This window comes from Furipterus horrens, unplaced genomic scaffold (genome assembly GCF_987537825.1).
Source record: "Furipterus horrens unplaced genomic scaffold, mFurHor1.1.pri manual_scaffold_11, whole genome shotgun sequence".
Lineage (NCBI taxonomy): Eukaryota > Metazoa > Chordata > Mammalia > Chiroptera > Furipteridae > Furipterus > Furipterus horrens.
The window spans coordinates 63,628,698-63,644,785 of record NW_028327181.1 but is presented as its reverse complement, the minus strand read 5'-3'; the positions used below and the strand labels follow the sequence as shown (position 1 = coordinate 63,644,785).

The following is a 16,088-nucleotide window of genomic DNA, read 5'->3' as shown; positions in this document are numbered from 1 at the left end:
GCTTAAACTTCAGTCCCCTTTACAGTACTCTCTATTTGATGCAATACACCTATTGAGACGTTTTTTTCCACTGCTCAAAACAGTTTTTGAACTTGTCAATTTTGATGCCATTTAGTGCTTCTGCTGTTTCTTTGTTTCACTGATTCCACATTGGCAAAACAAATCCCCTTGAGGAATTTTTCATCCAGGGAAACACAAAAAGTCACTCAGGGCAAGACTGGGTGAATAGGGAGGGTGGGGTGTGGGGGTCATGCGGTTTTTGTCCAGAACAGCTGAACACTCAGCAAGGTGTGCGCAGGCGCACTTGTAAATTACCCATCAAATATGTTGAAAGAGTCTTCCAAAAAAAATTCACTGATGCCTAACACACCCTCTCACAACAAAACCAGCTGGTACATTCTTACAGATGGGTTCCTAGAATACTCCCCTAGTGGAGGAAACCTGTACTACAAGGGGCCCGCCCTCCAGAAGACAATTCTGGGTTTTGGGGGGTTCCCTCTCATATAGGTTCTTAAAGAGCATACCGTATCTAATGTGTTATGCAATCTTAGTATTAGCATTTTCTTGTGCAATTTATCTTGTGTGTTAGGTCCTCTTGGTGTCTACCCCAGGAACAGTGGCACCACTGTCTAAATGAGCAAAGTAGAAGATCACTGTCTTGGGCTTTGGCCAAAGTCACATGGCTAAGACAAGAGGCAGTCTGGGTGCCTCTGGTCTTCCTACCTCAGTGCTTTCATGGCACGTCCTAACTGACTGGCTGTCCAGGCCTTGTGCCTCAGGAGCTGCCCTTACCTCATGTGGCTCCTCCTCTTCCTCTTCACCCTGGGCTCCTGTCTTTTCATTTGCCCATTTGTTCATGTCCTCTGGCTTGGAGACCTCTTCTTCTTCTGGCTCAGTGAGCAAGTCTGTTAATAAATCTGTTCCAAAAAATAGTTTCCTCCATTTATTTTTGTAACTTGAATTGTAAAATTTAGGTTTAAGAAGGGTCCCTCTATTGTTTTTCAAACGACTCAGGGGCATACCTCCATCTTGTACATTTTAAAAAGGAAGTTTAATGAATGGTAATAACATTGATTCTATACCTGCTTTTTAATCTCCGAGAAATAAGGCAGTCTGTACTGTAGTGCACTAATGACATCACTGTTATCATTAAAGTCTAGCTGCTTACCCAGAATGGCTGACAATTTCTTCTTTTTTTGGCCTAAGGAGACCTCCTCTGGCTGAATTGTCAGCTCACTGCCCGCATTCTTATGTTCTCGCAACGCGCTCATGAAGGAGCCTTTCGGATTTTTTAAATGTGGTTCATCTGTCAAAAAAGAAGAGACCATTTTTGATCATGAAGGACTCATGGGACAGCTTTTTGTCAGTCCAAAGCCCTACATGCCAGTCAAATAAGTTGGGAATCAGCAAATATCGGAATGTTGTTGAGAGAGGAGAAAAATAAACCCCAACTTAAACCTGATTGACAACACAACAAAAGGAGAAAAGCTATGTTTTTAAAGGGCGTTATTGACTCAGAACATTCCACAGCGTGAAATAGAGTAACTATATTTAGGGTTAGTCCCTTAATCCCCGGGGGCCAGTTGCCAGGTACTGAAGAAAAACCAAGGCTGGAAGACCCCACTCAGTTACACTCTCTGCAGATCTACTGCGATTCCTCACGTTCATGGTTCCCACCCTGTCCTGCTCAGATGCAGAGGGAGCATGAGGCTTCCTCTCTCCGCCTCTTCGTGTGCTCGTGTTCTTGCTTCCATCACAGGTGAGCGTGATTAAAACCCACGGCTAACAGCTCTTCATCTGGACATGCCCTTCTCCACTTACCCACCAAAGCATTACTTCGGTCATTGCTTCTACACATCCCTGCCCCCAGAACAAAAGGCTCTATACAGAAAAAGAACTCTATGTCCACTCTTGCTCTGTACTTAAATTTAGGCAGGCATCTGGAATGTAGGTGGGTTAAGAGACTTGGCAGGTTGTGTGCCACTGTGGAATGTTCAACACATCTATGGAATAATACTTTGGGGTTCTAATATACAGAAGGGAAAAGGCAACTGTTGTCAGATGCCTACTCTCCTTTCCTTTCATGTCTTTTCTTACATTTTCAGCTTTACTTGGGGAACCATCCAAAGCTTCTGACTGCATGAAGGTCAAGTGTATCATTGTGCAACTGGGTTTCCATTCCAGAATAATGAAAGTATTGCTGTTGAAGCTGAGGGTCAGAGAAGGAGTTGAGGGTCCCAAAGTGGGGAGCTTGTGGAGCCCCAAAAGGAAAGCCAGAGATCTGAGTACTAGGTGACAGCACTTAACACTCTCTAATCTTGTTTTTACTCTCCTGTTAAAGGAGATTAAAATGCCTGCTCTGCCCACCTTTGGGGTAGAAGAGAGTAATATAATGGGCCAAAAATTTGTTTTTGAAAAATGAGCCACACTCTCTTAATATAAGTAGCACAGTGTTATTATTTATGATGTGCCCCAGATCCCTGCCAGAGACCCACATTCACACTATTTGGGCATGAAAGCACATTTTGGAAGTTATCAGATGGTGCAAATAAGCCTAATTTGTAGAAAAATACTTAAAAGCACCCAAGTGTTTGGTGGATAGAAAACCGTGAGCTTCAGAGCAAGTTCAGAGTTGGACACTCTAAGAATACAAGAGGCCTCCCACCCATTAGAAGGATTTGTCAGTAGCTTCTGATAATAAAACCAGAAATTCAGATCCCAAATAGAATTTTCATAAAATACAATCACTCGTACTCTTTTTATAAAATTGCAAAACAAACAGAATAAAAATATAGCTCTACCTGTCCAACGAGGCAAAGGACAAATGAGGCCCAATGCATCCAGAGCCAGTTTACAGGCTGTGCCACTGACCAACAGGTTCTCATTTGGACGGAAAGCGCCAACTGAGCACCGCACGCACTGTGTGCTCATTGCTGTTAATCCCCTGCCCCCTTCCTTTCTCTTTTTCCTTCATCCAACTTTTAGCAAGGAAGCGATTCTCAGAAATATAGGGAGTTAAACTCTGGATGAATGAATAAAAATAACACGGTGACCTTATTTGTTTAAAAACTTACCATCACTGGGACAACTGTAATAGAACAACAATTTTAAAAAAGAAAGAACAAAAGAAAAACAGCAACAACAACGAACCTTCGAAAGGTATTTCCAAAGGAAAACAACTTATCATCATCGATTAAAAATTAAAACAAATAAAATAAAAAAGAAAGAATTTACCATTGGGCAATTCAGACTCACCACAAGTTGTGTGTGTCAGACAGTCAGCGGGGCAGTGTAATTTCACTCTCTGGCTGACCCTCTCAATGTTCTCACTGAATTTGCAGAGGCAGCAGGCCAAATTACGGGGGAGGATCCTATAAAGGGAAAGGCAGAAAATTAAATTATTGGCAGAAAAGCTATTTGAGCAGGTAGAAGAGGTGGGCAGAGGCTACCAGAGGGCTGTGCGAAGAAGCGTTATGGGGGCTTCCCACCTGAACAGTTTGGGGGGCATCAGCTGGCCATCGATTATTCTTTTGGTAATCCTCACTGGGGAACGTGCTTATTGATTTTAGAGAGAAGGGAAGGGAGGGAGAGAGAGGGGGAGAGAAACATCTATGTGAGAGAGAAACTAACCGGGACCCTCAGCGAAACCCTAGGCTGGCTGGAAATGGAACCCGCGACCCTTCGGTTTACAGGAAACCTCTCCAACTCACTGAGCCACACCAGCCAGGGCAGCCATTTGCTCTCTTGAATATTGTCAATAAATAGAGGGGAGGACAGAAGAGTAAGAATGGCAGACTAAAGGTGATAGGCACTAGAATCAGGTGACACTCTGATCTGTAGTTATAATTCAGATGTATCTCCTTCTCCCAACCCAGAAGTCTCACTTTGGGTGGAGAGTGCACTAGGAGGGGGAAATCTTCTAAGAAGGCTCTGGATAAGTCCCTAACTTATAAATCCCTAATTGTGAGTGGTAAATGTATTAGAAGTTACTCTGGGCATAAAGAAAAACATTATGTGGTTAAATAGTAGCAGATTGCATTGGGCAAATCTGGGCAATATGAACATTCAAAAGAATAATGATAATAAGGTATAACATAATTAATTTAAAGAAGAGCCCATGAGTTCACAATAATACTCAAAGAGAAAATAGGTAAACTATTATTTATAGAATAATTCCAGCTAATAAATGTAGTAGGAATAATAAAATTAGAAAAAGAGTGTCACTTTGTAACCACCAATGTAGTAATCGATCAGACACAAATTATTACTGATGCACAATTGGGTAAAAAGTTGAGAGGAGAATGTCCACTGATCTTAAAGCATCATTCAACAGATTATTTATTAATTACCAAGGAAAAAATAACTTTACAATGGAGGGATCTGGAAAATACCATGTTCACCAAAAGATCAAATTTAGCATTATAGGCCACTTAAAATGATGAGGTAGAAAGGATACATCACTTACGTAGTATTCCTTCCAAAATATTTTACTTTGAATCTGATCATGAGCAAACAGACAAATCCAGACTATGGGACAATTCATAAGACAACCATCTTAGACACATCAAAAATGCCAGTGTCATAAGAGACAGAAAATAAAAAGGGTAGATAAATGTTTTAGATTAAAGGAAACGAAGACAAGACATGTGATACCTGATCTTTGGTTAGATTCTGGATCAAAACAAAACAGACTTAAAAAATATTATTGAGGCAGGGGGGAGAATATAACTGACTTTAGACCAAGATGGGATCAATTTGACCTCCTGCCTAAAACAATTTAAAAACCAGACAAAATATATGTAACAACAGTTCTCAAGAAGTTGAAATTCAGGTAATGAAGGACAGTGACTCCCAAGAGATAGGAAACAAATTAAGTAAGCCCTCTGATGCATTGTTCTAACTTACTGCTCTGAGCTTCCAGGTCATGATGTAAGGAAGAAAAAAAACCCACAGAGACTGGTTAACTCCCTAAGGAATGGATATGAGAGTTGGGGAAACCAAGGTGACTGGAATGCACAAAGCAGAATACTAGGAAAGAAAAGAAGTACACAGACAAGCACTCTGGGGATATGCAGAGAGATCTCTTGAGTATTCAACAAAGTACTGGATGGTGCCTGTGTGTGAAGAGTGGTTTGAGCCCAGGAAAAGAACCACATGAAAGGATCAGAGAGAAGAATAACTGGATATCACCCACTGTTAGGAATAGTGCCTGCTCCAAGAAGCTGGAGATTAAAAACTACAGTGTCTAACTGAAAAAGACACTGGAGGGGGGATAAATGGTAATGGAGGAAAGATGCAATAAATACCTACATAAATATAAAAACCAAAAAGAACAAGAAAAAGACACTGGGTAGGATTACTGGCGTATTAGACAGTGCAGAAGAAGAAAAGACCGGTGACTTTAAAATGTAGCAATACAAACTATACAAAATGGAACGCCAAGAGAAACAACCAACAACAAAGATGAACAGAGCCACAGGGAGCTGGGCAACAACTTCAGGTGCCCTAATGTATGTGTGCTTAGAGTCCATGAAAGGGGGGAGACATAAAAATCTGCACAAATAGCCCCAAATCGTTCCTGTTGGTGAATACTGAACACTCACAGATTCAAGAAGGCCAGTGAAGTCCATGCACAAGAATTATGCCCAAAACTATACTGAAGCACATCATAATCAATTTGCTCAAAACCAACAATAAAGAGAAAATATTAAAATCAGTCCAAGGGGGAAAATAAAACCACTATATAAGAGGAACAAAGATAAAAATTACAGTAGATTTTTTTGTTGGCAATAATGTAAGCCAAAACTCCCAGTGCAAAAAAAATATTTGAGATAGTGAAGTGGGGAAGGGAACCCAACAACTATCAAGCTAGAAATCTCTACCCATGACCTTTCAAAAACAAAAGCAAAATACTCTCAGACATCCAAAAGCTGAAAGAATTCTCCACTAGTAGATTTGCACTGTAAGAAATGTTAAAGGAGGTCGTTTTCAGCAAAAGAAAAATGTTACCAGATGGAAATACAGATTATTACAAATTCTGAAGGACACTTGAATTGGAAGTGACTTAGGTTAATATGTAAGATTTTTCTTATTATTTAAATATCTTTACAGATAATTGATTATTTAAACACAAAATATAGTGTAGTGTTTATAATGTAAGTAAAAGTAAAATGTATTGAAAACAACAGCACAAAGGCCAGGAGGGACAAATGGAAGTACACTATTGCAAGGTTCTTATACCATTGATGAAACTATAAAATATCATTGGAAGATAGGTTGTGATAAGGTAAAGATGCATACTATAAACCATAAAGCAATCACTAAAATAACAAAATCTGAGCTATAGCTTTGTAGCCCACAAAGAAAATAAAATACTCAAATGTATTCAATCCAAAAGCACAAATGAAAAGAAAACAACAGCAACAGGCAAACAGATGGGACAAATAAAAAACAAATAGCAAGACAGTAGATTTAAATGTAATTGCATCAATCATTACATTAATTGGAAATGGTCTAATACAGTTGTCACACTAGATAAAAAAGGCAAAAGCCATCTTTATGTGTCTACAAGAACCAACTTCAATAGAAAGATACACATAGGTTAAAAGGATAGAAAATATACTATGCTAACACTAACCAAAAGAAAGCTGGAGTGGAGATATTTCCATAAGACAAAGTCAATGTCAAAGCATATTACCAGGGATGAAGGAGGCTATATTTCATCAAAATAAATATGTCAAATAATGAAGACGTTACCTAGAAACTTATACACCTGATAACAGAGTTTAAACATAGATGAAGGAAAGTGAGAATGACTAGGAGAAACAAACAAATCCACAATTATAATTGGATACTTTAACATTTTCTTTCAGTGATTGATAGAGCAAGTAGATAGAAAATCAACAAGGATATAGAAGACTAGAAGAACACTATCCACGTACATGATGTGTAGAAGACACTCCTCCCCAAATCAGCAGGATGTACACTTTTTTCAAGTGGACGCATAAGATTTGCCAAAATAGACCATATTCTGGCCTATTACCAGAATTTACTGGCTATAAAGTCAGTTTCAATAATTTAAAAAGGATTTTAGTTATTCAATATACGTTCTCTAACAACAGTGAAAGTAAATCAGAAATTAACAGATCTATAAAAAAAAAAGTCCACAGTTTTGACAACTAAAAAACATGCTTCTGAATAACCCTATGGGTCAAAGAAAAAATTCATAAGGGAAATTAGAAACTATTTTGAACTGACTGAAACAGAAAACATGAGATGTCAATATGTGGGATGTTGCTAAAGCAATACTCAGCTTCTGCAGCTTCCATCTTAAGGAACCAGAGAAAGGACTTCAGGTCAAGTTGCAGGTATAGGCAGACATGCTTCAGCAGCCCCTTGCACGAGCATAAGAAATATCACAACTATCCTCAAAACAAAAAACACCCAGAACTGTGAGAAAATCGAACTGCATGGAAGTCTGACAACCAATGATTTAAAGGAGCCATATTCATCCAGATGGGTAGGAGGGGTGGAGCCGGGGCGGAAAGGACACTGTGTGGTGCTGGTGAGTTGGCACCAGTGGCTGGCAGAACAGGCAGTCCTACATTCATGTGTGGTGCATAAAGATCGAGTGATCCCAATCCAAGGCCAGACCACATAGCCCAGGGCGCCAACACCAAAAATATAAAGCATAATAACTTCTGGCTATAAAAACCAGTGTGGGTTGGGGTGGCGGAAGAAACCACTTGTCACTCAAGAGAGCCTGCTTAGAGGGCCCCCACAGTTCTAGAATGCACTCAAACCCACCCACTCTGGGAACCACCACCAGTGCAACAGCTAGAGGGGTGCCAGTGGGTGAAGTGACTGGAAGCAGGGTGAGTGCCGAGCAAGCCTCCAGAAGCCAGGCAGTGGCATTGTCCTCTCTCTGACCCCTCCTCCACATACAGAGCCACAGAGTGGTGAAATGGGTTGCCCCGCCCTGGCAAATACCCAAAGCTCCACCCCATACAACTTAACAGATGTGCTAAGACAGGGAGTCAAAGCAGCTCTACCTCGTACACAGAAACAAACACAAGGAGGCTGCCTGGTTGAGGAAACAAAGGAATATGGTGCAAATGAAAGAACAGAACAAAACTCCAGGAAAAGAACTAAACAAAATGGAGATAGCCAACCTATCTGATGCAGATTTCAAAAACACTGCTGATAAGGATGCTCAGAGAACTCACTGAGTACTGCAAAAGCATAAGGGAAGAAATGAAGGCTACACTAAGTGGAATAAAGAAAAATCCACAGGGAATCAACAGTGAAGGGAAGGAAGCCAGGGTGCAAATCAATGATTTGGAACATAAGGAAGAAATCAACAGTCAACCAGAAGAGAATGAAGAAATATGGAAGTTAAAAAAATGAGGAGAGAATAAGAAAACTCTGGGACACCTCCAAAAGTACCAACATCCGAATCATAGGGATGCCAGAAGCAGGAGAGGAAGAGCAAGAAAGTCTATTTGAAAAAATAATGAAAGTAAACTTCCCTAATTTGGCAAAGGAAATAGACATGCAAGTCCAGGAAGCACAGAGAGTCCCAAATAAGCCGGACGCAAAGAGGACCACACCAAGATACGCCATCATTAAAATGCTAAGTGGTAAAGGTAGAGAGAGAATCTTAAAAGCAGCAAGAAAAAAGCAGAGAGTTACCTACAGAGGAGTTCCTTTAAGCCTATCAGCTGATTTCTCAGAAGATACTTTGCAGGCAAGAAGGGACTGGCAAGGAGTATTCAAAGCGATAAGAAACAAGGACCGAAACCAAGATTACTCTATCCAGCAAAGCTATCATTTAGAACGGAAGGGCCAAAAAAAAGTAGAAACAACTCAAACATCCATTAACTGATGACCGCTTAAACAGACTGGTATCTTCACACAACTGGAAAATTACACAGCAATAAAAAGGAATGAACTACTCACAGATGCAATAACATGAATGAATTCCAAAAGGATTATGCTAACTGAAAGAAGCCAACCCAAAAGGCTACACTTTACATGATTTCATTTATAAGAGACTCTGGAAAAGGCAAGACTATCGTGACAAAAATCAAATTGGTACTTGCCAGGGACTAATGGTGGGAGGAGGAACTGAGTGCAAAAAATCATGAGGAGCCTTTTAGGTATGACGAAAGTATTCTGTATCTCAAATATCATGGTGGCACATAAATACACATTTCTCAAAACTCACTGAGCTTGTATACTTTAAAATAGTGAATTTTATTAAATAAGAATCCGACTTAAGAAAATAATAAGGCAAACCTAAAAGAACAACTAAGTGAAAATAAATATAAGAAAAATCAACTTACAGTTTTTCCAAATTAGTGTTTAGCGCGAGGATGCGCTCAACTGTTGTGAGTGACACATCTGTTTTCCCCAGATCTCTGAAGGAGAAAGTCCAAACATGCATCAAATGAACCCAAAGACAAAATTCTGTACTTGAAAGGGCACTTAATATCTGCTTACTTCAGTTTTGGCTTCTCTGTCAAGCCAGCTCAAAAGTTTACTTGCTGTGGATAATAATTTCAGAGAGCTCTTCTTGAAGAAATTTACATTTATTTGCATCATCAAATTAATGATGTTGGTGAACAGTACAACCTACTTTTTTTTAGCCATTATTCTACTTCTCATTCTCAGTAGCATCCACCACTTCATTACTCTTTAAAAAATACATAATGTACAAGTTATTCCTTTTTTCTTTCTGAGATCAATGGTATTTCTACATGCTTCTCAAGTTACATATCAGTGTGTGTTCTTTAACATCGCTCCCTTTCTCTGCTGGCTCCCTTGTCCACCTGCATTCTCTCGTAATCATTTTTCTGTGCCAATAACTTTGTTTTTTTTCAATAGGGAAAGATATTTTATTTATTTTTTATTTTTAAAAATATTTTTAAATTTATTTTTAGAGAGAGGGGAAAAGAGGGAGAAAAACATCAATGTGTGGCTGCCTCTCATGCTTCCCCAACAGGGGACCTGGCCCTCAACCCAGGCATGTGCCCTGACTGGGAATAGAGCTGGCTATACTTTGGTTCGCAGGCCAGCGCTCAATCCACTGAGCCACACCAGCCAGGGCTACTATGCCAATAACTTTTATGCAATAAACCAGTTATAATTTAAATTACGACTTTTTAGTCAAAATGCAAAATGCTAACACTTTGACAAAAGTAGAAAGGAGCAGAAATCATCTCACAAACCAAGAGATTATCGCAATACTTACAAATGTTTTAATGCCGGCAATTTGAAAAGATAGGGATCATCAAGACTTCTCAAAGGATTGCGATTGAGGATTCTGAAAAAAATGCAATATAATAAAAATTATCTGCATTTTCAATAACTGCTACGAAAGTTTATATTCATTTTGTTGGTACAGAACTAGAAGGTTAAAAAAATATTATTTTCTGTCTTTACTTATAGATCACCCAGAGAATCTGTAAAACACTCTTTGTTGGGGAACTACCCAGATCTCTAAATGATAAAGTGGGGAAGAGAAAGTGGAAAATAAAAAAAGAAGAAGAAGAAGAAGATGATGATGATTAAAAAAAAAAAAAAAGTGGATAGCAAAGAAAAAAGTATGCCAAAGAACTTTCAGATGGAAAACCCTAGAGGTGACTACGCTGACAGGAAGCTCTTGCTCTACAGAAAATACTTATTGTAGCGTCCTCCATAATTCAAGTTGCTTTTCTTTCATCTACAGAAAGATTTTTAAATTCAAGTTTAAACCCCCCAGTTAAAAATAAAAATAGGACCAACTCCTTGGTTTTAGAGCCAAAGAAGGGATAAATCTTAAGAGGAGCTGGTGAAAACCACACTCTCATTACATACTCCCATGTGTATTCTTATATCACAAACTTCCTTACATTTCATGTAATCACCTGTTTACTTGTCAATTTCTTGGACTGTTAGTGCCTAAAATTTTCTAGGTATTTAATAAATGTTTGTTTAATAAATAAATAACATTTTAACTACATATCAATAAAATGAACAAATGTGATTTTTGACAAAATTTTTTATTTCAAATGCTGAAATAAATTTTATTCTTGACTCTTTAAAACAAGCAAAACAGGCAAAAATAAGAAAGAAAAGAAAGTCTGTTTTTAGGTTAACTCTTCTCAAGAATCATTAGTGTAACCCTCACAATAATCTTACTGATAAATATTATTATTACCCCATTTTAAAAATGAGAAAACTGAGGCACAGAGAGGTTGTATTGCTTGTCCTAGGTCATCAAGCTAGTAAGAAGCAGAGGTGGCATTGAACGCAGTTCTGACTCCAAAGCCTGTTTAACTTCTATGAAGAAAAGGGGTTTAAAATAACTTGTAATTTAACCTTACTTGTGAGACCACTAAATAAAGAAATAGATTTTCAAATTTCATGTACCCATCTGGGAGACCCTCAATGATAAATTACATTTTCTGTTTTTATTTCTGTTTCCTAATCATTCCCCACGATTAAATATTTAACTAACGTATAGTCAAGTTTAAAACCATGTTGTAGGCAAATCAGTAAAAATTATGAAGTAAGGACACCTGAAAATTCATTTCTACAAAAGCAACAAAAAATACAACTGGAAAAAATAGACTCAATTGTTTTTAAACTGAAAATTTAACCAGCACGCTTGCAGGAATCCAGGGAACACTTATTCAAGAAAAGTGATTGGTTTCTGTAAGATCAATGATCTGTGTTGCTTTAATTCTTCCTAGAGCTTTGCTCTCCATCCCATGGGTAACATTGAAAAACAACCCACATGCCCAGTACCACAGGGGACAGAATGGAATACAATCTCATTCCCAAAGAACTGTCTGGTAGTTCCCTGAAGACTCACTTAAAAGGTTTGTCTTTGACGTGACTGAGAGCTGGGTAGCACCAAAAGCCTCTCTCCTCAGGGGCAATTTCGTGAAAACAATTGCAGGTAAAAGTTTTAAGAGGGTAGCCGCGGAGGCAACAGATAACGGTTGGTGCAAATTAAAAAAAAAAGAAAAGAAAAAAAAGAGAGCCTAACAAAAAAACTTAAAAATCAAAGCTGAGAAATGAGATATCCATAAAAACTCTGAAGGGCTTCAAAATATGCTCAGGAAATTGGAAGACCATGGGACACATTCCTGAGAATCTAGGAAAGAACTATCAGAGCTAATAAATGAGTTCAACAAGGTTGCGGGATACAAGACCAATATGCAAAAATTAGCTGTATTTCTATACACTAGGAATGAATAATCCAAAAATGAAATAAAGAAAGAAACTCCAGCGATAACAGCATCAAAAAGAATGAAATACCCAAAGAAGTGTATGACTCACATACTAAAAACTACAAAACATTGTGTAGAGAAACTTTTAAAAGATGTAAACAAATGGAAAGACATGATGTGTTCGGCATTGGAAGATGATACTGTTAAAATGACCCTCCTCCCCAAATCAATTTATGGTTTCAATGCAATCTCTATTAAAATTTCAACTGACTTCTTTCCAGAAATTGACAAGCGATTTTTAAAATCATATGACAATTCAAGGGACCAAGAATAGCTAAAATGATCTTGATAAAGAGGAACAATGTGGAAGAACACACACATCCTGGTTTCAAAACCTAATTCAGAGCCACAGCAATCACAGTGTGGGACTGGCACAAGGCTAGACATAGCAATCAATGGAACAGAATTGACAGTCCGGAAATGAACCCTCACATGTGTTGTCTATTGAGTTCCCACAAGGGTGCCAAAGCTATTCAATCGTGGAAAGAACCGTCTTTTCAAATGGTGCTGGGACAACTGTATATCCCCACGCAGAATAATGAAGTTGGACTCTGCCTACACGTCACACCATATGTACAAATTAACTCAAAGCAAATCAAATACCTTAATGTAAGAGCTAAAGTTATAACATCCTTAGGAGAAAACAAGGGATAAATCTCTATGACCTTGATTAGACCAACAGTTTCTTAGATATGATACTAAAAGCACAACCAAAGGAAAAATAGATAAATTAGACTTTATAAAAATGAAAAAGATTTTGTGCCTCAAAGGACACTCACTATCAGGAAAATGAAAACACAGACTTCCCGCCAAGATGGAGGCCTAGACTGACACGCTCCATCTCCCTCCACAACTAAGAAGGACTATAACTACCACAAAACCAGAAATAACCAGAAGTTCCAGAAAATAAAGCTACATGGAAGTCCAAGGTATGAAGTTATAAACAAATGGTGCTCGACTGAAGAGGTAGGAGAGGCGAAGCCTGGGCGGAGAAGTCAAGCCGTGCTGGTGGCAGCTGCTACAGCGATGGGTGGAGGGACTGCAGTAAGCACAGACACCCCCTATTTAAGGGGAGGCAAGAAGCACCTGGGAGCACCCCTGGCTGCAGACCAAACCCGTCAGCTCACGATTCCAATGCCAGGGAAGGCAGACCCCATTGCCTCGGACTGTGAGGCCCAGAGGGCGTGGGGACGGAGGAGGAGGCTCCCGGTCTCTCAGTGGAGAGAGAACGGCAGGAATCCATCTTGCACCCCTGCCCCCACGCAAAGCACCACAGTGTGGTGAGAAAGGTTGTCTGGTAGTGACAAATGCACGGGGCTCCACCCCCTATAGCAGAGAAGGTGTGACAGCCCCGCCCAGGGAGCAAAAACCTGCCAAGATGGCAGGGTTAATGATAGAGATCTCAATCATGCAGCTGACTAGAAAGCAAATACATGAATTAACGGACGAACAGATAGATAACATTTCTGAGGCTCAGTTCAGAGCTATAGTTATAAGACAGCTTACAGAAATAACAGCGGGACTTAATCAAGATGGGGAAGGAATGAAGGCTAGTCCTGCTGAAATGAACGAAGACACATATGAAACAAGTGGTGAGGGAAGGAAAACCAGGGATCAAATCAACAAATCAGAACAAACAGTCAACAAATGCAGAAAGAGGAAACAAAACGTGAGGAAAATGAGGAGGAGCTCAGAAACCTCTGGGACAGCTATAAGAGAGCAAACATCTGAATTATGTGATTGCCAGAAGGTGAAGAAGAAGAACTAGAAATTGAATAATTATGTGAAAAAATAATGAAACAGAACTTCCCTAACTTGGGGAAGGAAACAGATTTACAGGTCCAGGAAGCACAGAGAGTTCCAAAAAAACTGGACTCTGGAAGAACCACACCAAGACACATTATAATCAAAATGTCAAAAATTAAAGATAAAGAGAGAGTCTTAAAAGCAGCAAGAGAGAAGAAGAGAATTGTGTACAAAGGGGTCCCAATTAGACAGACTATCAGCTGATTTCTCAAAAGGAACTCTGCAGGCGAGAAGAGACTGGCAAGAAATATTCAAAGAAATGAAAAGCAAAAACCTACAACCAAGATTACTCTATCCAGTGAAGCTCTCATTCAGAATGAAAGGGCAGAGAAAGTGCTTCCAGGACAAAGTAAAACTGAAGGAGTTCATGAGATCCAAACCACTGTTATATGAGATGCTAAAGGGACTTGTTTAGGAGAAGGAGGATCAAAACTATGAACATTAAAATGAAAACTGTATCGCAACAACCAACAACAGAAGCTAGGGAATCAAAACAAAGGCAAACTAAGTAGGCAATGAGAGCGGGAAAAGAATGATAGGTAGGGGAACATTATGGGGGGAGGTCAGCGGAAAGGAGGAAGGGGGTAAGAGGGGAAAGGGAGGCAGATGATGCAGGAATTAAGCATAGTAGGAGGGAGTGGAGTAGACAGGAAGATGTTGAGAAGAACTATATTCACAACCAATGGGCATGGACTAAGTGGGGGGTACAACTGGAGGGAGGGGGGTCACAGGGTGGAGGGAAGCAGAGGAAAAGTAATTGGGAGAACTGTAACAGTAAAATCAATAAAACATATTAAAAAAAACTGAAAACACCACTCAAAGAATGGGAGAAAATATTTGCAACTCGTATATTTGATAAAAGCTCATATTTAGAATATCCAGAATATGTAAAGATCGCTTACAACTCATTAAAAAGATAATAACCAAATTTTAAGATGGACAAAAGATTTAAAGAGACATTTCTCCAAAAACGATATACAAATGGCCAATAAGCACATGAAAAGATGCTTAATGTCTGAAGTAAACAGGCAAATACAAATCAAAGCTACCGTGAGATACTACCTTACATTCACTCAGATGGCTATAACCAGACAGACAGACAGTAACAAACGCCGGCAAGGATATGGAGAAATTGAAATCCTCACACACTGTTGGTGGGAATACAAAATGGTGAAGACACTGTGTACAGCAGTTTGGCACTTCCTCAGAAAAGGTAAATGTGTAGTTGCTATATGGCTCAGCAATTCACTCCCAGGTATGCACCCAAGAGAATTAAAAATATGTCCACAGAAACACATCCCTAGGTATGGGACTGTCATAATAGCATTATTCATAATGGCCAAAAGGAATAGCAAATTCCTTGCAAAGCTCATAAGTGGCTCTACCACTTATTAACAGTGTAAGCCTAGGTAAGTTGTTTAACATCTCTGAGTTCCAATGGGAATAATGATACCTGCGTCACAAGAGTTGTTGGGAAAATGAGATACAGCCTGAGGTAACACGTGATGAGCATTTACTGTGTGCAAAGCACTATTCTAAGAACTTTAGTCACGATATCTTACTTGTATCATAATTAAAAGTACCAAGTATACTGCCTGAAACATAATAAGCACCTAATAAATGTAAGTGTTAAAGAAACATGGGGCAGAGGATGAATTACTATGCTTTTGAGAGAAAGAAAATATCTTCTTATAAATGAGAAGACTAAGATGCAGTTGGAAAAAGAGAAGTATCATCGTAAGCTGCTGGGTTTGACAATCTCAAAACCTTTGTACTATTACAAATAAAACGACCCCCCTAGATGATCCTAAAGGACAGATTCCTCACTGCTATTTTTAGTGTCTTGTTTATGCCTTTCAGAACCCAAGAATAAGCTGCCAAGATTCCAGTCCATACCAAAAAGGGCATCCTTTAGTTGCCCACAGCTATCTAAAGGAACCCAATCAAGGTTAGTAGACAAGGGGAGCATTAGGGTGTCTCTGTGATCACTGCTCAATTTGCCTT

The 16,088-nt window shown here is 39.2% G+C and overlaps 1 protein-coding gene across 3 annotated transcripts in view; it reads left to right on the top strand.

Annotated features, from left to right (window-relative positions):
• Positions 1–16,088, top strand: part of LOC149998011 (SKA complex subunit 2) — a 78,643-nt gene that overhangs the window by 36,415 nt on the left and 26,140 nt on the right. For 2 of the 3 annotated variants that reach the window (XM_090290726.1, XM_090290725.1), the window contains one exon: positions 10,450–10,524. The exons of the other annotated variant lie outside the window; for it this stretch is intronic. In XM_090290726.1, coding sequence (XP_090146852.1) covers positions 10,450–10,469 — 20 coding nt within the window. In that variant the 3' untranslated portion in view covers positions 10,470–10,524. Of the gene's footprint in view, positions 1–10,449; positions 10,525–16,088 lie in introns of those variants that run through there. 3 annotated transcript variants of the gene reach the window in all.